This window comes from Poecile atricapillus, chromosome 21 (assembly GCF_030490865.1).
Source record: "Poecile atricapillus isolate bPoeAtr1 chromosome 21, bPoeAtr1.hap1, whole genome shotgun sequence".
NCBI lineage: Eukaryota > Metazoa > Chordata > Aves > Passeriformes > Paridae > Poecile > Poecile atricapillus.
In genome coordinates this window covers 9,907,830-9,929,550 of record NC_081269.1, presented here as the reverse complement: position 1 = coordinate 9,929,550, position 21,721 = coordinate 9,907,830, and the positions used below count along the sequence as shown (strand labels likewise).

At 47.8% G+C, this 21,721-nt stretch overlaps 1 protein-coding gene across 5 annotated transcripts in view; it reads right to left on the bottom strand.

Annotated features, from left to right (window-relative positions):
* The window catches only part of AUTS2 (activator of transcription and developmental regulator AUTS2), a 687,646-nt gene that overhangs the window by 38,820 nt on the left and 627,105 nt on the right, over positions 1-21,721 (bottom strand). For all 5 annotated transcript variants that reach the window (XM_058854670.1, XM_058854669.1, XM_058854671.1 and 2 more), the window contains one exon: positions 19,657-19,705. In XM_058854670.1, the coding sequence (XP_058710653.1) occupies positions 19,657-19,705 (49 nt within the window). The remainder of the gene's footprint in view (positions 1-19,656; positions 19,706-21,721) is intronic.

The following is a 21,721-nucleotide window of genomic DNA, read 5'->3' as shown; positions in this document are numbered from 1 at the left end:
CCTTTTCCCACAGCAGTCTGCAGCAGGCATCATTAAGTCTGGGAGCTGGGGCTGGGCTACCATGTACAGCCTCCTCTTTGCTACTGAAAAAATAGAATTACTCTTACTAAATGGATTTCACTTTTTTTTAAAAAACAGAAGAACACGCTGTCTTCTAGACTTTTTAAATTCCAATACAGCCAACTAAATTAAAACAAAGTACACACTGCCAAATGTTCTCGTTAATAAGACTAAAATCACTCTACAAACTGAACACCAGTTAATCTTCCAGCTAAGAATATCACGTAGAGAAGATGAGAGGATCTTGCCAGTAATCTTAAAATGAAGACTGATAAAGCAAAAAATAACTCCCAGCAGCTTGTGCTCTGTTAATGCTCTCGTTGGTGGTGAATACACCCAGTGTCAAGGGGTGCTCACTGATCCAGGGCCACGGTGCTTTCCCAAAACCATCCCCGGGAAGAGACAGTCCAGAAGGGTTATATTTAACACAGTATCACTTGCAGGCTAAAGAAGTGCTTTCAGCTACTAAATAATCCCTTTCTGAAAGAGGTGCCCTTGTGTTTGGGCATCAGCCCCTGCTTGTGTTGTGTTGTTGCCATAACAGAGGAGCGGAGCTCTGAGCACTGTGGTGTCTCCTCTGGCCCCAGGCTGTCACTGCTGCCCTGGCATCTGTCCCCATCCCATCCCCACCTCCAATCCATCCCAATCCCATCCTCACCTCCAATCCATCCCCACCTCCAATCCCATCCCAATCCCATCCCCACCTCCAATCCCATCCTCACCTCCAATCCCATCCCAATCCCATCCCCACCTCCAATCCCATCCCCACCTCCAATCCCATCCCCACCTCCAATCCCATCCCATCCCCACCTCCAATCCCATCCCCACCTCCAATCCCATCCCAATCCCATCCTCACCTCCAATCCCATCCCAAACCCATCCCCACCTCCAATCCCATCCCCACCTCCAATCCCATCCCAATCCCATCCTCACCTCCAATCCCATCCCAATCCCATCCCCACCTCCAATCCCATCCCAATCCCATCCCCACCTCCAATCCCCACCTCCAATCCCATCCCCATCTCATCCCCACTCCAGGGGAGGTGGCAGCCAGGGGCTCCCAGGGCTCCCAGGCACTGCAGAGCCATCAGAAAGCTGTGCTTGGGGAAGGGGCTGGAGCAGGGAAAGGGCCATGGGCTGGTTTGGGATCCCCACTGCTGCTGCAGACTCCAGGAGAATCCCTTCTGCAGCTCCTCAGCCCCAGAGTGACCGAGCAGAGGACACATCACCACCACCACAGCAGCAGAAGGAAATGAGAAAGATCAGGAACCTGGAGCTGTCCTGAGCCTCTGCAATGCCTTCCTGGAGGAGGATTTAGCTCCTCTGGGCAGCCCCAGGGATGAATCCCAGCCAGGACAGAACCACAGCAACACCTGGCTCACCAGGACACTTCCAGAGTGGGCCTCCTATCCCAGAGCAGCTACTGATCACTAAAGCTCATTAAAAACATCTTGACAAACCTTACCAATATGGCCAGAACTGAAATGAGTTCTCTTCTCTTGGGAGGGGAGTTGCAATCAAGCCCAAGCCTGAACAGGACCTTAACAAGAGCTAAAAAGCAGAGGAATTCCAGCCCTGCCTCTCATGTGCTTCTTGGAAATCCATTTCATAGATAACTAAAAGGCAGATAAATAATAGAAAAGGATCTGCACTAAGTAGATCATTTGTTTTCAGGGATGTAATGGCAAATGCTGAATTTCTTTTTCATCTTGCCTTGAGTTGCAGCAAACTGTCACTCTTACATGGGCAGCAAGGGAAAAACATACTTATTATTAGAAAACAATCACTGTCAGATCTGATAACAATCTGACATTAACAACTGTGGGGATTCTGCTGCCAAGGATGTCTTGTGTTATTTAGAAAACAAAAAAGAAAAAAAATCCTGAGGGGGGGAAAGCACACAAACAAATAATTGTTTTACATCCTATTAATAAACCTCTATAGCTCATGACTCCCTCAGAAGATGCTTATGCTCCTCCTAGCACCTTCCAGAGCAAGCTACCAAATGACATTTAACGTTCCTGAGGTTAAAAAAAACCCCAATCACAACTGTCCTAGAACCTGCCACAAACACAGGGGTGCTGTTTCTATCCAGCCATTCTCCAGTGGGACATGACCTCCTTTTTGTAGTGGCTCCTGCTCCCCACAGCCAAGGCTGGGAGGATTTACTCCCTCCTTTCTTTTTCCACTCTTAATCCCTGTTTGCAGCCCGAGCTCCAACCACAGCACCATTCACACATTACAGAGGTCAACATCAGCTCTTAGGAGACTCCAGCTGGCTACAAAACTCCCCACTTGGCTTCTGACTCCCAGCTTCAACCAGTGGGGGGATCTGAGAAGCCACTGACCCCATCCAAACCCAGCTAAAGCCTTTGGACAGCAAATATTTGGGCTGTACATTCTGAGGGTGCACCCAAATGGACCCCAGTGTGCACAGGCAGTAACAGCATTGAGTGAGTGGTAAAATGCCAGAGGGTTTTTGAGTTCCACCAAAGGCTGTGTGATTGTTTGACTTCTCCACAACAGGTTAGGAAGTCACTAAAAATAAAATCAGACCTGATCACAGCATTGAAAGGGCCAGAAAACCATGTGCATATCCAGATGTATCTAAATGGGTGAAGTAACAATCTAGATGATGGAAATAAAGGAAGAATATATTTCGTTTTAGTTTTTACATGTATCTTGAAGGACTCAACCATGGCAGGCACTGCAGCTGCTGAAGTTCTTGTATTCACTGAAGTTCCTGTGTCCACTGCTCATGTTGAATTCACAGCAGAATCCTTCTCAGTTGTTGGTTTTTTTTTTACACAGTTGATACTACACTGTGTACTGTAGTTTCTTACTGAGTTTGTATCTGTTCTTAGATTTTACAGCAAAAGGCTTTTATAGCCAAGTTCAGGTTCTGTGCGTGCAGACAAAGTGGGGATTTGAGTGGGGTGTGTGGAAAGATTTTTCACAAAACACTCTCCCATCTGAAAATAAAGTTTTGTTTCTCCACTGGTATTTTCTGGAGTTCAAAATAAACCTTTGCATCCTGTACAATTCTGCATTGCTGTCCTCACCCCTTTGTAATGACCTCCTGCAAGTTAAACCCCAGACTCACAGAAGTCACTCCCAACACTGAAAATGGGATAAAAGCTGCAGCCAGGTCTTAGCACATCACAGAAATCTCTCTTTTACAGGCCCAGGAATCCTCTGCATTGTCATGGCCATTCCCAAACCCAGGAATGCCCAGTACCTGTTGACAGACACAAGGCATGTCCTGGCTTGCTCCACATTTACACAGAGTGTAAACTGGATTTAAACCAAGACACTGCCCAGGACTGGCTGGGACAGCCAAGGCAGCTCTGCACTCACAAAGAACCACGAGGAGCCTTCAGCTGAACCCAAGGGGCACAGAACCATGGAATCATGGAAACCTAGAATGGTTTGGGCTGGAGATCATCTCATTCCACCCCTCTGCCACATACTGAACTTCATCTGGCTCCAACCCCTCCAGCAAATACCAAACTTCTCCAGGACAGATCTCGCTGATGGTCCCTGTCCCCTCCATCCCTTGTAAAAGACAAATCCCACCAACAGGAGACTCCTTGGCTGGACTTTCCTCCTCCCCCGTGCTCTTCACTGTCCTTGTTTTCTCCTGGTGGCTCAGTCTGGGTGTTCCCTGCAGTGGTGGAGCACAGAGCTCATGGAGTGCATATCCCTGCCAGCAGCTCCATATCCCTGCCAGCCCTGGAGCTGCTGCTGCCCCAGCCCAGCCCTGGTGTGCTCACACTCTGCAGTTAATGCCAGCCCTGATGTGCTCACATCTCCAGTTAAAGCCAGCCCAGCCCTGGTGTGCTCACACTCTGCAGTTAATGCCAGCCCTGGTGTGCTCACACTCTGCAGTTAATGCCAGCCCAGCCCTGGTGTGCTCACACTCTCATTAATGCCAGCCCTGGTGTGCTCACACTCTCATTAATGCCAGCCCTGGTGTGCTCACACTCTCATTAATGCCAGCCCTGGTGTGCTCACACTCTCATTAATGCCAGCCCAGCCCTGGTGTGCTCACACTCTGCAGTTAATGCCAGCCCAGCCCTGGTGTGCTCACACTCTGCAGTTAATGCCAGCCCTGGTGTGCTCACACTCTCATTAATGCCAGCCCTGGTGTGCTCACACTCTCATTAATGCCAGCCCAGCCCTGGTGTGCTCACATCTCCAGTTAATGCCCCTGCAGGCTGTCCTGGGCTCCCACTCCCCCTGATGCCACTGCAAATCATTGCCAAGTTTAGATCCATCTGGACTCTGCCTACCATGGAAGGGTCACTCACAGACACCATCAGCTCCTTCCTTGTCTCAAAAGATTGTAATGTGTCCATTGCAATTCACATCAGGATGCAATTTGGCAGGTAAGTTAGAGGTCTGGAGGCAATTATTTTTTCTTTCTTTGGAGAAATGGGTTATATTCATTCAGTTATTTCTCAGTTATTTATTTTAGCTGGAGCACAAGGGGGGGGAAAAAGGGAAAGGAAAACAAGATGGGTTTAGATTTTATGATAGGATTGACACTTGATGTTTTTACATCTTAGCAGGGTTGATTATACTGATATATGCAATCCATGCATCTAATTCTACCCGAGAGAAAAGGGCTGTAACAGGAGTGTCTCAGCTCTTGCAGCCAGGTATCCACGTGCCAATGAAAACAACCATTATGGCAAATCCTTAGGACTCACCCCCATGGAACAGTCACAGTTATTATTAGCCAGTGTAAATCACCTCATTTGTAACAGATGAAATTTCTTCCTTTGAATCTGGTGAGTGATGTGCTGCTCTTGGCTTACCAGGAAACACCTTTCTCATAGCAGTGTTTTTCCTTAGAAACACAGCCAAGAACTACATTTAAATTATACTCAGGTTTTTACAGCAGCACAAGTGACAGGGACCTTCCTGCCCATGAGCTGACCCTGCTCTGACCTCTCTTGCCAAACACACCTCTGATGTTCACACCACCATCCAGCCCTGCCTGTGTGTTCTCTGGACACAAATTAAAGGGTGAACGTCCAGATCTTAAGGAATAACCTGGACAAAACAGAAAGCATTAAATATGGATGAGTGGCTTTTCCCCACCACAGCCTCCTTGTGCAGCTTGGGTGGACTCTGGTGGAGGTCAAGACAGTTTTCCAGCTGATTTTTTCCAGACCCTGCTATATTCCTTCTATTGTCACTGTTATCTCTCTACCCTGTAAAATACTGTTTTTACATGGCTCAAAGAATAACTTCCAGAAGCCTTCCCTTTTCTCCTTTGTACTCACCAGATGGATTTGGAAAAGAGTTTCACTGAGAGTCCAGATCTGTCAGCAGCTCCCAGGGTGGACTCAGCCCTGTGTCACCCTTTCACAGCATCCCAGAATGGTTTTGGGTTGGAAAGGACCTTAAATATCATCAATTCCCATCCCTTGCAGGACAGAGACACCTCCCACTGTCCCAGGAGCTCCAAACCCCATCCAGCCTGGCCTTGGGCACTGCCAGGGACCCAGGGACAGCCCCAGCTGCTCTGGGCACGCTCCCAGGGAACAATTCCTTCCCAATTTTCAATCTCACTCTACTCTCAGTTACCTTCCTATCAATCACTAAACCCACCCCCAAGCTAATTTCCATTTTAAAAAGCAGATTATTAGAAAAGAGTGGTTCCAGAACTCCCATTTACTGGAGCATGTGATTACTTGTTTCAGCAGTTAAAAGAAAAGATGCAGTAAGTTTTATTTTAGCCAATTAATGAAGTTCCACGTGAGTTTCCCATCAGGACCAACCAATTCCACGTGAACACAGCAATGTGCAAAGCTGCCACTGAAACTGTTCAATGAGCCTTAGCCTAGAATAAATTTGCCAGATCAGATCTTTACTTGAAAACTGAATTTTAGGAAACTGCAGCTTTTCTTGCAAATCTTTTCAGGCACCGTGCCCTGTAAAACAGCCAGTGAGATTTCTCTGACATTCCAGTGGAAGCCCAAGTTTTACCAGAGACTGCAAAGATTTAAAGTCATGGTATAATCTCACCTCCAGGTCCTGGGGCCCACTTCCCTTATCAATTAACCTGTCAGCCAACTGTCGGCTCTAATTAATTAAATCCTTTTTTAATGAGAATCATTTGCCTTGAGCAGAGTCTGTCAGCCCCAGAACCACTCTCCAATTGGGACAGGCTGCAGCAAACCCCATTAAATACCTGCAGGGAACCCAAAGCCAGCAGCAGCCTCACACTTGGCTTTTGCAGACACATATCGTGCTGTGTTTCCACGTCTCTGCTGCCTCTACAAGAGGCTCTTTCCTACAAAACCTGCCCTTGCTTCTGGCCCTGGTGCACCTTTGTTCCAGCTGCCTGCAGAAGTTCTATTTGTGAATCCATCATCCCAGAGCAGAGAGGCTCCCAGACAAACCCTGACCCCAGAGAACACCTTTGGGGGAATATTCAGTGTTTGAGATGGGGCTTTCTCAAAATGCACACACAGAGTCATCCAGAACCCTGGCTCCAAGAATAAGACTTCAGATTATTTCCTTTACGAGTTTCTTTTTACACAGTGACAGACTTTGTGGATTCCATGGACAATGAGGCTTCACAGACACAGCACATTCCCAAAGCTCTGCAAGAGCCAGAGCTTGGAAAGAATTCCCAACACACCATCCCTGCCATGTGCATTCCCCAGGTGGGAGGAGATGGGCACAGAGAGCTTTTCTCTGGGTGTATTGCCTTAGAAAAACAGGGATAATCCCTATGCTAATGATCCCCCTGCTCCCCTTGACTTCAAAGGGCCTGGGATCACAGCTGTAATCTTCTGCAAGTGTTAGCAAACAAAATTACAAGTTTTAACTCTACAGGTTCCAACAAATTCCCCTCGCCCTCAGTGCGGCAACAGACTTAAAAATAGATGTAATGAGCAGCTTTGGATCTGCATAAATCCCCTCTGGAGTTCATTAATGATTCCAGTTCTGGCAAGACACCATGTCAAACGAGGGAGCATTATTAAAAACATACATAGATATATGTACCTGAAAGTGCATTCCTGCAGATGCTCAGGGAGAACAGAGGCTGGGTAATTTTGGTTTACCTTTTAAAGAACATGATTGTAACGGTGTGTAACTCTAAAGCCTTTTGTTCTCAGAACTAATTGCAGCTCTCCAAGGGACGCCTGAATCTGCAATTATTTTTATATTTGAGAAAGTGGGGTTTGAAGGTTTACCATGGAATCATGGAGTGGTTGGGGTTGGAAGGGACCTCAAAGCCCATCCAGGGCCACCCCAGCCATGGCAGGGACACCTCCCACTGTCCCAGGAGCTCCAAACCTCATCCAGCCTGGCCTTGGGCACTGCCAGGGATCCAGGGGCAGCCCCAGCTGCTCTGGGAATTCCATCCCAGCCCCTGCCCACCCTGCCAGGGAACAATTCCTGCCCAAAATCCCATCCAGCCCTGTCCTCTGGCACTGGGAGCCATTCCCTGTGTCCTGTCCCCCCATCCCTTGTCCCCTGTCCCTCTCCAGCTGCCCCAGAGCCCCCTCAGACATGGGAAGGCTGCAATGAGCTCATTCCAGAGCCTCCTCATCACCAACAACCCCAACTCCCAGCCTTTCCTCACAGCAGAGCAGCTCCAGCCCCTGGGGCACCTTCATGGCCTCCTCTGGACTCATCCCAACCTTTCAAGTCCTGCACTCCAACACAAGCAGCTCCCATCCTGCTGCAGTTTGCTCTTAATCTGCACAATAAACATGAATTATTGCTCTGTACAGCTCCCATTTCACACCAGGGCTGCTGGTGTGTGAAATCCCAGGAATGTGCCTGTTGACAAGGCAAGGTTCAGCACGTCCATCAGCAAACCACCCTCAGGAAATTCGCTCCTGGCTGATGTGTTGTTGTTGCAAGAAGAGAAATCTCAAACACACCGTGTCAGAAAGTATGTGTTGCCTCCACCTCCCGTTTACTCCTCAGGGGAAAAGGTAAATAGAGTATAAGCAATTTCTTTCTTTTTTTAAAAGAAAAAAAGTCTAAGCTGCCTGAGACATAGGGAAATTATTTACCTTCTGCCTGTCAGAGCAAGCTCTCTGCGTGCTTTTTCCATATTAAAACCACAGCCCAACAGGATGGATTCACTCCATCTACACAGGGCAATGTTTGAGCTGCAGAGAGAAAATGAAAGCCCAATGATAAACTCCAGGTTTTAAGCAGTGCTTAAGTTCCATGGTTAGCCAAAGGAAAGCAAATAAAACCTAAACATTCAAATGGAGACTTCTAAAGTCTGTTTATCATTTCCTGAAGAATCAGCTCGAAGACAGAATCCTATTTGCTGCCTCCTGTTTGCATTTGGAAATTACTTTATCCATAATATGTTTACTAAAATAAGCAACATGAACACATAAATTCTGAAAGCAGGCCTTGACCCACAAACTGACCCTTCAAACCTGAGCTTTGAAGTTTCCATAGCTGCCCTGGTTTTTTTGGCCACTCCTTGCTCTGCCTGCTAGCAGCGGAAGAATCATAAAACACCGCAGAAAAATGCCACAGATTCCTTGCCAAAACAAGTAACATCCCCCTGTAGTATCTCTCTGAATCACTTCCAGTAACATCACAGTGCTGCTTCTCCCTCTTCCCCCAGCTCTGCCTGCCTGAGCACACAACCACTGGAGCTGGAACATCCTCACTGCCCTGCTTGGCTGCTGCTGCCACACTGGGACTGACCTGCCTGAAAATCCCAACTTTCTACTCGCTCACAGGCACAAGAAAGGAGTTCAAATATGCTAAAAAAGGAGCAAGTCCAGGAAATGTCAGATTACAGCGTCTCACACACTTGGGAATGCACCCATTTTGTTTTATCCACTGAAACAGGGTTAGCAACATCAGCTACTCAGAGAGCCCCAAAAGGTTTGGGTTGGAAGGGTCATTAAAGCTCATCCAGTGCCACCCTACCATGAACAGGGACACTTTCCCCTGTCCCAGGTGCTGGCACAGCCCAGCTGCAGGACAGTGACTGCCCCAAAGGGAATGTCCTGCTGGGCACCCCTCACTTCTGGGGACCCTGGCACTCGCTGCCTGCTCAGGACACCTCAACACGCTCCAAAGACAAGAGGTTTCATTGCTTTTGTGTAAAGTGCCAGAGCAACCAAAACCATCATTACAGAAAAGCTGCCAGCTAATCTCATTTTTAAGTATGCACAGCAATCAACTTTAAATTAATTAATTATAATATCAGACTAAAAGGCGAAGATGGATCACTTCTTGTCACACCCAGAGATCCCCTAAGATGACAAGATGTGAGTGCCACTGTTCTGTAACTCTTATCCCTTCAAATGCCTTCATTGAGCCTTTGCTCTGAGTTGCCAGCCCTTTACCCCCAGGAAGATGGCAATGGCTGGCCCTGTGCTGATGAGGAGATGCCACCCACCCTGTGCTGCCCAGAGCTGTCCCCTGTGTCCCAGCACTCTCTGAAGCTGCTGCTGTCACCAGGGGCTGTGCACACGCAGCTCACTCTGCTTAGGGCTTGCTTCACCCAATTATTTGTTTGTCACTGGGAGACCTGTGTATGGAGCAGGTATTGTCAAGTTATTTTTGGCCCCGATACAGTGGCAAAACATAATGAGGCCTTGAGGTGAACAGGCACCTTGGCAACAAGGCACTGAGCTGATGTGCTGTTGAAAGGCTGGAGAGCAATTATGTTATTTGAGTAAGAGGAGATGCTGGACAGGGCATGTGAAGACAGAGAAAACAAGCTGAAGTATTAAAACACCAACCCCCTCCTTCAAGTTGTCAGCTATTTAAGCAAGGTGTTAATTTACTGCAGGCTGGATTGTCGACAAACTCAATTTTTTTATTAATTCAAAAGATGCACAGACTTGTCCCACACGCACATATTGCCCAGCCCTTTCCAGACTAGTGCAGCAGCTTGCCAGGTGATTGTTATCACCATTTCATTGTATTACAGTGATTCCCACAAGTCCTGGCCCTGGGCCTGCTGTGCAGAGTGAGGGGCTGTGCAAACAGGGCCAGAGCTGCTCTGTGGAGTGATAACTTCAGGCTGCTCAAGGATGAACTGGGTTATAATGAGCTGCTCAAGAACCACATCTTCAAAATGACTCTGCCTTAAATGTGTCTGATGCAGCCATGGGATTTCTCTTGGCGTGGGGAAAGAGGCTGAATGAACCTCCTGGTGCTCCAGGATTGCTCCTGAGCATGTTCTCATCCCTGAATGTGCTCACAGGACCTGGCACAACCCTTCCACACTGCTCCTTCCAAAACCCTGACTGCTTTCCTTGTTTCCACCCACGTGGTAAATCCTTCCCAGGTCCCAAAGGCTCTGGAGGTTGTCTATTCACACAGCAACAATCCTCACCTTCAAATCAACACCTGCTTGACTGGGAGTCAGAAACACAAGGCTGAACTTCTGGCAATGAATGAAGAGCAGAATGAAGTCCAAGATCATTCCTCTGCCTCTCCTGATGAAGAGGTGAGCCCAGGAGTTCACCCCATTTCTTCCACATGAAAACTATGTAAGACCTGCTTAGACCTCAGGAAGATCATCAGGAGAACCTGAAGAAGCTCTCCTAGATGCAATCAGATGGAAGAGGAAAGATTCCAGCTGTTCTCTCCCTGAGAGCATCAGAAACTCAGCATCAGACTTTCCATCTATCACAGCCTGAAGTGTCTCCCTGCCTCCCTAACCAAAATACCTGAGGATTACCTGCCTTGGGAGAGCAATTCCCTTAATGACAACAATCTCTGTGCTCCCCCAGGCTGTCAGGAGAGCTGGCATTTGTAGTCCCAAAGCTGGCCCACCCCTGAGGATGAGATCCACAGCAGGCACTGAGCTCCTGGCACAGCTCCCCACCCCTCCCCAGGGGCAGCAGGTCCTGCCTGCCACTGAAAAACTGCCAAAGTCAGATTTTAATGATCATTTATCTCAGCAACACAGACAAGCAGAAGAGAAAATAACCCAACATGTATTATCACAGGACAGAACAAACTGGTGCTGAGGTCCCCAGGCTGCTGCCACACCTGCTGAAAGCTGCACAGGCCCCAGGCATACAACCCCAGCAATAAACCCAGCCAGCAGCAGCAAAAACAAGGCCTTGCTCATCTGCTTTTGATTTTTAAATGCTGCTTCTCTTAACAAATGAAGTTTCAGTGCTTATGGGACCAACAACCTAGTAAATGAACTAAGTATTTATTTGTGGCTTTATTATTGGCAGACCCATTTCCATGGAGTCGTTTTTCCTCAGGACTTGCCCTGCAGCAGCTGTTTTCTATTACCAGCCACTCAAATTCCTTTGCCTCTAATTCCCAGAAGTGCCCACTAACCTGGAGGATATTTGGGAGCTACAGCAGCATCTTCACCTCTTCCCAGGTTCTTCCCCATCTCCCTGGGCTGGCCCAGGTGGTCCCAGCTCTCCAGAGCCCCCCAAGCCCCCAGACCCTGCAGTGTTTGTGGAACCCCATGAACGGGACCTGCTGGGGACAGGGACAGCAAAAGGGGCTTGAGCCCCCCTCATTCACCAACATCCTGCAGGGATGAGGAAAAAAGGGAATCTCAGTGATCCTGGGAGGCTGAGAGTCCCCAGGAGGTGCCAGGATTTGTTCCTGTGGCTCTCATCCAGAGCAGCACTCAAGGAAATCCTGGGTGTTAATGAGTGTTTGAAGGCAGGGGAGCAAGGCAGCACAACACTGAGCTGAAGCCTAAATAAGGACAAATCAGGATCTGTTTGCTCTGCCCCCAGAGCCCACAAATGCTCTCTCACAACCCCCTCCTTCTCTTCATAAACAGGCCCTGCCTTTTCCTTTGGATAATCTGTGCTGAGCCCTGAGAAAGCTAAAAATTCACCAGATTAAAATTTCATCCTTCACAAAGTCTTCTTTGCCACCAGAAGGAACGTGGCAGCTCTCACTGGGAAGCTTGATTTCAGCTTTTCTGCCTACTCAGACAAATATTATTGCACTCAGGTCATACACTGAAGAGTTTCTTCACGTGTTCAGACTCTGTTTTTCTAGGAAATAAAAAAAAAAAAGCTGAGATTTTGGAAAGCAACAGTGAGATCTGCCTGTGGTTCTCAGCTCCTATTCCCACACTTCAGAAAACAACGACTAATTCATAGAACTTCATGGGCTTTTGTGGGCAGTCTGCATGATAAAATAACATCTGACTTTGTGGGACCGTTTTGTGTAGAGAAACATTTAAAAAATGCCAGGGTGGTGATTAATCATGGAATGGTTTGGGTTGGAAGGGACCTTAAAGCTCATCTCATTCCAGCCCTCGCTGTAGACAGAGACACTTCCACCAGGCCTGGCTGTTCCAAACCCTGTCCAACCTTTCTGAAATCAAAAGGTGTTCTTGTTTGGACTCCAGTTGAGAACTGGAAGGAAAAAAAAGCCTTTTTGCTTTGGTTTTAAGCACCTTTTAAGACTTCATTAGAAAAACAACAAAAAACAAAAAGAAAAAAAACCCCCACAATTCCTGCAGGCATCCCTGAAAAACTCCTACTGACATCCAGAGTGTCAAAACTGTGGGGTGGGGGAGATTTTGGGGTGCTTTTTCTTTTCAAAATGACAGTAGGTGTGTAACAGCCCTTGCTGAGGCTGTGCCACTGTGCCCAGTGTGAGGAGGGCTCAGATCCCAGGGAGGTGAGGGCTGCTGGCAGAGCTGGGTGTTTGCTGGGCAATTCCTGCACCCCAGAACCACACCCTGAGCACGTCCTGCACAGCTCTCCTGACTTCAAACCACCTCAGCAGAGAGGCTGGTGCTGCAGCTTGGATGGTGCCTGGGAATCACCCATTTCTCTCTGGGTAAAGTTAACTTATGGTCCATCCCTTCTCTTTTTTTTTTTAATTTTATTTCACACAGGGCACAGGGGCCCCCACAACATTCCCTGGTGCCATGGAGGCACCACTGGGCTGGGGGTGATGCTGGCAGCTCCTGGGAATGCCCTGTGCCAGCTGTTCCCTCTCTCAGGCTGGCTCCTGGCTGCTCCCACCAGGACAGAGCCTTGTGCTCCCCTGGCAGCCCAAGAGAGGAGCTGTGGAACCAGAGCCCATCCTGAACCAACCCAAAATAACAAATCCAGGAAGGAGCTCACGCTGTCCTGAGCTACCTGCGAGCACAGATCCATTGTGTGCTGTCCTTGGCCTAAGCCCTGGGTTAAACCTGGGTTAAACCTGGGTTAAACCTGGGTTAAAGCCACTGCCAGGCTGAGCCTGGAGCTCTGCTCAGGTGACACCTGATGGGAACACAGCCCCTCCGCTGTGACATTGCTGTGCTCTCCCACTGGAAATGAAAGGTGTTTGATAAGATAACAACGCCTGCCAAAGCACACTGAAGCTATGGGAGGGAGAGAACAGGAGGGGGGAAAGAAAAATCTTGTATAAGCAGCAAAACAATACAGCTTTATCTAATCTCAGCAACTTATTGCTGCTTGTCTGCCTGTGTGTGTTTTACTGACAAAATAAAATAAATTGAATCAGCTCACACACGATAACATGCTCTTTCCTACCTCATACTAATTGCTTGGCTAATTGATGTTTGTTGAACTTTCTCCATTTCATTGAGTGATTAGGTACAAAGCTAACAGTTGACATCTGTAGGCGCTTAACTGGCGTCTGTAATTACTGTTAATGTTAAATAATTGTTAGTTAATTGGAGTGGTAACTGACTGAATGGAATCCAGATTGTGAAGCAAAAAGAGACCTAGTTAAATAAACATACATTTTCAGAGAAAGTAACATTTTATTACAAGGGAGAGACTAACAGCAGGCCAGCCAGGGGAGGTCTGCAGGATGCTCTGCTCACCAAATCTCACAGCAGCCCCCAGCCTGGACTCCCCCAACCACAGACAAGGCAGAATCTCTGTCACCAGAACACTCCTACCACAAGAATATTTCCACCTTCTTTTGAACCAATTAGCACAATTTTACAGCCCAACACTGATGTCTTTTCTGAGAAAATCAAATATAGGCTAATCTACAAAACAAATATTCCCTCCATATGAGATACAATTGTGTTGGCAAATATTGTCATTTCGCTCCCTAGCCTGGAATAGCTTGACTTTGCAAAAATCCACAGCCTGAAATGAACTCTTGGGGGCATGTGATCACCAACTGACCACAAAGGGTACTTGATACCAGCCCAAAGGGATGCCCAGAACAACACCTCCAACTTCTTCTGCTGCTGCTTTGGTCAGGAAAAGCCAATGCCTTCAGGTGCTTGGACCATGCTGGCCGCTTTCTGCTTTTGTTTTCAATTACTAACTTGAAAGTTACCTGTGAAGCTTTGACAGGCTCCTGTTCTGCAAGTTTAACAACTCAAGAATCTGAAATTTTTGGAAGAGGCTACCTCAGACTCTGGGTACATCCCTCTGGGCACATCCCATTATCCACTGACCTTTTCCTGAAGCTACAGAACAGCCCTGGCACCCCACAGCCCAGCCAAGAAACCAGCAGCACACAGAGAAGGGCATGGAAAGGAGCAGGACTGGAGAGGGGTGGTTTGTGCTTAGGAGGGGCACAAACACAAAATTGTTAAGAACTAATTCCTTGCTCAGATGAAGACTCCCTGGCACAGGAATGGCTGCCTCGCTCTTCTGTGCAGCAGAACAAAGCACCATCTCAAGACATTTATCCACCTTTTTCTCTGCTTCACTCAGAAGTTAAGAGAGAAATGACCCAGCAGCTGTTCTCATCTAACTCAGGGGTACCACAAACCCACAGCTTCTCCCAGTGCTCAGCCTCTCCCTAACCAGACACTGAACTTCCCCATGGACAGCACTGAAAAGGCTTTTGAATCCCACAGAACAGCAGCAAACCGATCCAAAGCCACCAAGGAAGCCTCTCAAAGGCAGCAAGTGAGGAGACAGCGCTGTCACCTGTGGGGTGGAGCTGCCCCAAAGGCAGACAGCAGGGATGGTCCAGCAGTCCCTGAGCTTTGCTGGCCACTTCCCCACAGTGCTGGGGCTGCTCCAGAGCTCCCAGAGCAGGGGAGGAAGAGGAATTTCAGTGAGAGGAGGAAGAAGGGAGAGAGAGCACCCCAAAAACTGCAAGGGAGGCTGAAAACACACCCCAAGCGAGTGAGGATGTTCTGTGGATTCCTGCAGAGCCTGCAAAGGAGGGAGGCAGCCCTGGCAGAGCCCTGGCACAGCCCTGGCAGTGTCCTGGCACAGCCCTGGCACAGCCCTGGCAGTGTCCTGGCACAGCCCTGGCACAGCCCTGGCAGTGTCCTGGCAGTGTCCTGGCACAGCCCTGGCAGTGCCCTGGCACAGCCCTGGCACAGCCCTGGCAGTGTCCTGGCAGAGCCCTGGCACAGCCCTGGCAGTGTCCTGGCAGAGCCCTGGCAGAGCCCTGGCAGAGTCCTGGCAGAGCCCTGGCAGTGTCCTGGCAGAGCCCTGGCAGTGTCCTGGCACAGCCCTGGCACAGCCCTGGCACAGCCCTGGCAGAGCCCTGGCACAGCCCTGGCACAGCCCTGGCACAGCCCTGGCAGTGTCCTGGCAGTGTCCTGGCAGAGCCCTGGCAGTGCTGGCAGAGCCCTGGCAGTGTCCTGGCAGTGTCCTGGCAGAGCCCTGGCAGAGCCCTGGCAGTGCTGGCAGAGCCCTGGCAGTGTCCTGGCAGAGCCCTGGCAGTGCTGGCAGAGCCCTGGCACAGCCCTGGCAGTGCCCTGGCAGTGCTGGCAGAGCCCTGGCAGTGTCCTGGCACAGCCCTGGCAGTGTCCTGGCACAGCCCTGGCAGAGCCCTGGCAGTGTCCTGGCACAGCCCTGGCAGTGTCCTGGCAGAGCCCTGGCAGTGTCCTGGTACAGCCCTGGCAGTGTCCTGGCACAGCCCTGGCAGTGTCCTGGCACAGCCCTGGCAGAGCCCTGGCACAGCCCTGGCAGAGCCCTGGCAGTGTCCTGGCAGTGCTGGCACAGCCCTGGCAGAGCCCTGGCACAGCCCTGGCAGCGTCCTGGCAGAGCCCTGGCAGAGCCCTGGCAGTGCCCTGGCAGTGCCCTGGCAGTGTCCTGGCACAGCCCTGGCACAGCCCTGGCACAGCCCTGGCACTCTGACCATGTCACCAGTGCTGCCTGCAGTGCTGGATCCGCTCCCTTGCAGCTCCAGGTGCCGTGGGGAGCTCACTCCAGGGCCAGAGCACCTCTGCACAGCCAAGGATCTCCTGTGAAGGGAGCAGCAGGGAAGGAACTGCCAGCTTTAGCTCCCTGCTTGTTTACAGAAACAGATGTTGGAGAGGATCCTCAAGAAATGCTTCACCTCAGAAGCCAAGGGGAGAAACAACAACATGCCTGTTTTTTCTAGGGCAGGATATTGCTGCAGAACCACCTAAAAAGCCAGGGCTTGATCTGACTGGTATTTCAGTGAAGCCTCGTAACCCACATGCCTTGATCTACCTCCAGCTGAGACTGTAAATATTTCCCTGACAGCTGGTGGTGCCACGCAGCAGAAGGATTCATAAAGTTTACATGAACATCCTGTAAACAATTTGAACATAAAAAGCTCTAACAGCCCAATTGTGCTTCTGATCAAAGGCAAACTTCAATATACAGCACAAATGAAAACTTCACCACTTTGGGACTCATTTCTCCCTTCAGGAAAAGCTGTTTTCCAGGGGTATGTAGGAGGGAGTTAACATAAATGAAGCACACAGTTGTAGCAGGAGCTGCTTGCTCTGCAGCTTCAGATGTGTGCATTTAAATTATTGAGAGATAATGGAATTTCATTATGGTGAGAAGTCACGTTACAAAAATTCGTGCAGAAACCCTGTACTTTGGCTGGGATGAATGCTGCTGAGGTGAAACTCTCAGAGGATGTTTTGCCAGCTCTTCCAGAGAGGGTTGGGAGGGATCTCACTTGGCTGTGGATTTTTTAAATTCTTAGTGTTTCTGGGGAAGGGACTGCTCCACATTGCACATCCACACTAATCCATCACTCCTTCAGCCTGAGCACATCTTAAGCCTTGAAGTCCACAATGAAATGACAGAAAGGGGACAAAATGTATATATGAGATGTAAAACGCTTCAGGATTTGTACCTGCTCCGTAAATACACTACTTCTGTATTTTCTGCTACCTCAGTTATGAATAATACTAAAAAAATTTCAAAAAGGCAAGAAGAAGCCAAGCAGTGTGTGAGACATGGGTGGCTGTGGGACACCCAACAGGACTCAGAGGGCTGGACATTGTCAGCCTGCCCAGCCTGGCAGCTTGGAAGGTTCCATCATGATTTACCCAATGCAAATCTGACCTTTCTTACGAGTGACTTTTATTGCTTTTGGCAAAAGCAGCCGTGGACAACGCAGTGGGGAAGGGCTGGCTTGGAAGGGAACAGCCTGAGCTGCGGAGAGGGAACTTGAACTGGGAATTTATCAAAGTGACAGCCCCCAGGCACTTGGAGCTCCCCAGGGCCGGCACTCAGAGCAAGAAGAGCCCCCCAGCCCCGGCAGAGAGCCCAGCACCTGCCTGCCAGCAATTACTGACATTATCTCCAAACAGGGGAGCTTTTCTGAGCTTCTTTTCCTGATATTTTGTACTCTGAATGCTAATCCCTTTGACAAAACTGTCCCCAATGCTTTTTCCGTTCTCTTTCCCCTTAATCTCTTTCTCCCAGTGGAAAAAAAATAAAAAAAGAGGGTAAGGAAAGAAAAAAAAAAAAAGAAAATACCAGCCAGCCTAGTTTGGCCGCACCTGGATTTGCATTGATTCCTCCCTTGTCATTCATGTTACCAACAGGAATTAGCATATGGCTTTAAGGGGAAACTCAGGAGGAGAAAAGAAAGATGCCATTTTGATGGAAATAAGGGGCAAAGGAATAATCTACCATCAACTAAAAAGCTTATTTGTGTACGGTTTCCCAAGCAAAGCTTCGAAAAGCCCATGTTGATTTTAGGCTACACAAAGAAACCCTAATCCTTTCAAGGGAACTAAATCACCAAAGAAAAGTACCTCGGAAGAAAAGGCTCCCTGTCAAGCATGGGTATTCACATCCAAAGGGATGCCACGAATCAAGCCCCGTAAGTAAACAGCAATAAGAATGTGGGAAATGTGTTTGAGTCAAAAAAGAAAAGCAAAGAAGAGGAAGAGGGGCCTACTCTTCATCAGTCACCTCACCCTGGTTACAGTCCTGCAGCAGGAATGTGGGGCTGCTCCTGCCCAGCCCCAAGAAAGAGCTGCTCAAATGCCAAAGCCTTTTACAGCAAATTAGCAAAATAAAGATGCAGTCACATGTAGTTTGGGGGCCTGGGGTCACTCCAGACACGAAGCTCTTCCCTTCTAATGGCTGTGCCACCTACTCTCAGTCTCCAGAAGGGCCTGGGGAACCTGTGAATGCCATTAATCACAAAGGATAAATCAGCTTGCCAAGTGAGATAACCTGGTTAGACCACAGAAATAATCCAGACTGTACTTCCAGAGGATGCTAATACATGAAAAACAGGACTATGGATCCGTAATGCAATTAAATCCAGGTATAATTCAATATGCAGCAGAAGCCTTCAGAAGCAGCAGAGGGTCAGCATGGGAATTCCAAAGGTAACGGGGTCACGTTCTGTCCCCAGTTAAACCACCACAGCTTGGTGGAATTGAACAGCACAGAGAAGCACTGGAGTGACTCGCTGGAGTGAGGAACCAAAGCCAGGGAGAAGCACACACAGGGCAAATACTGAGAGAATCCACACCCAGCAAACAAAACACAGCCCAATTTCACACCAGCCCAATCTGCCTCTTCTAACTCAGACTGACTCGAGTGCTCCAAAGCCCATGGGACAAAACCCCGGCTCTGCAGGCAGGAGCTCACCCCTTCCCAGGCACTTCCCACGCGCAGGACACTGGGGTAAAAACCAGGAAAAAAAATATTTCAAGGCTTTGAATTACACTTGTTTGTGAAACCCGTGCCTGGGGCTGCTCCCTACACCCTCCCTGCAAAAACAGCAAGCAGATCAAAAAGGAGGATCCCAGCCAAAGGATTCCCCCAAAGCCTTTCAGGGCTCTGCAGGCCCAGCACGGCAGCTCACGGGCGCTGAGCGAGCCTTTCCCTTCATGCACTGTTATATCATTAGCCACTCTGTCTTTGGATTGCTGTTTGGAAGAAATTAATGGGATACTGAATATTTAAATGTGGCCCTCTCTATCATTTATTAACTCTACAGAAAGCACACAGCACAGTAAGCCATGGTTTATGACTATTATCCTGTGAATACTAAACGTTGGCTGGTTATTACTGTCAGCAGTGCAAATTGGCTATTCATAATTCCACGTCTATCACGGAGCTGATGAGTAACAATCAAGTTAAAACATTTTGAAAACTCTTACAGTTATTTAAATGAGCTTAAATTAAAGCCATTTGTAAAATAAACTATTCCTTAATATTGTTATTTAAATTAATTCTGACCTGGCAGGCAATGCATTATTTAAAGCCTATATTTTATATTAAGCAAAGCAATTACCAAGCATACAGAACACGTCTGAAACCCAGAGAAACATAAAAAGCACTAACAAGCTGATTGCGACATTTCTGCAAGACAAGTCACATTTCATCTCCCATTGAAATTGGCATGAAAAGAAACGTGTGGGGAAAAAAAGGAAAATAAATCTGTTTGGGATGTGAATTGCAGCCTTACCTTTATTTGTGACAGCGTTGAACAGTTTCTCAGAGCTGGCATCAGATGCCTGAAAGACCAATAAAAAAAAAAAAAAAAAAAAAAGAAAGAAAAAGAAAAAAAAAAGCAGTTACATTTTGTAGCAGTGATAGATTTCCGAAGGCACGGCGCTGTATTTATGCACAGGCAGAGGTGTGTGTGTGTGAATTTCAGGGAAACAAACCAGGAGACAAACCCAGGAATTGCAGAGTCCATCAGGTGGTGCTGTTCGGCTGTGCTTCGCCGCCCTGCAGTGCAGATATTTCTCTGGAAAAGCTCTATTTCATAAAGAAATGGGCTTTTTCTCCAACATTAGCCGCACAGACACTGTATCTTTGTACTGCCATTATCCAATACATTCCGACATTGATTTTGCAATGGAGAGGAGTCGTGATTTCCAACCAGACAGCCCAGTCTCAGGAATTTCCAGAACTGCAGATTCCTTAATTAATTTTTAAAGTATTTTTGGGATCCCTGCTGTGCGAACATTCGATTTTTACCACCTTCAAAGCAGCGTTGATAACTTAGGTTAGTAATTTCCTAAATTGCTGTTGCAAGCTCTTTGAAAGATAAAGAGCGTGGCAGTATTTAGGATCAGCGCGTATTTCCACGTCAGCTTCGCCTTCCTCAGAATCACTGATTTCTGACACCTCGCTGTGTAAATTAATAAACCTTTTCTTTTTCATCAAGCCACCTCTATCCACGGAGGTTTTTCCCCTCAATATTGTGTTAGTGGCTTGCCTATTCCTGCTGTTTCTACGCCAGGGTGCCAGCTCAGCTCTCCACCCAGATAAAAAGCTTTATTTCACTTTCCCACAAAATCATTGATCTGCCCCCTTTAAGAAATTCCAACCAGGCAGGGGAGGAACACTGAAAATGTTCATTTTTCAAAGAGCCCGAGCCCAAAAGCACTGAGTTTCTGGCAGCTGTGTGCTGCTGTGTTTGGGCACACACACAACACACACGGGCAGCTCAGCTCAAACTTCTCCCACCTCTGCACCCACTAAAAGCACAGAGCTGCTCAATTCCAAACTGGAGCCCAGACCTGCTGGGAAACAGCAGAAACAGCTTGGAAAACACAGGGAAAACGTGCTCAGGAGCAGAACACTGCAAACGGGGTTAAAACACAACACTTGAGAAAGGTTTTCATTTTTCCCTAGAAACTGTTTTCTTGCTGGCTTCAGGAACAGTAATTGAAAACACTGTTTGGAAAGCGGGCTGTGGGTTTGTTTATTTTTTTTTTAAAGGGAAGGATTTTCTCAACTCAAAATGAGATAAAAATCACCAGACAATCAACATATACGTTCGCTACCTCGACTGCACTAAAACTTGGATGTGAAACTCCCGATAAATGAGTAGACACGGCTCAGACTGTGCATCACAGCACAGGAATACACCGGAAAAAACTGTTTGCCCTCAACTTAGTGACAGACAAGATTTCTACGATTAATTATTAAAAATAGCTTTATTATTTTTCAGACTTTTAGACAAATTTTACTAGATTACTGCTGGCTTATTTGAAAGCCGAGCATGGTGCATTTCGTCTCAATTAAATACCTTGTAAACACTGGATTTATTACCCAATGATGGATTTATTATTCAGTGACGACTTTCTCTAAATTAATGAAAATATGTGAATAACGCAGAAATTGAAGAGATGAAGAAAGCCATGTGCTTTAAAGGGCAGCCCAGTATTAGCCCAACAAGAGGCTCAATGCTTTCCTACCCTTGCCAATCAGCCTGCTTAAAAATAATCTTTCCCGGTGAATTTCAGCTGTTGTTGTCTTCTCAAATGCAGCTTTTCTCTGAAGTCAAAACTCTCTGAACCAGTCCTTCTTTTTAGAAAGAAAATCCAGTATTAAAAACCAAACAAACTTCTTACAGTTTCAGCTATTACTTTATTTTACTGTTTCAAAACAAAACAGCACAGCTCCGTGTTTCCTGTTCGCTCCATTTTTCCAAGCACTACAAAGAGGAAAACATCTTTTTACGAAGTTTGCTCTAACGCCAAGCCTGAACCAAGAGGTTGTTTTTCAAGGCACGGTTT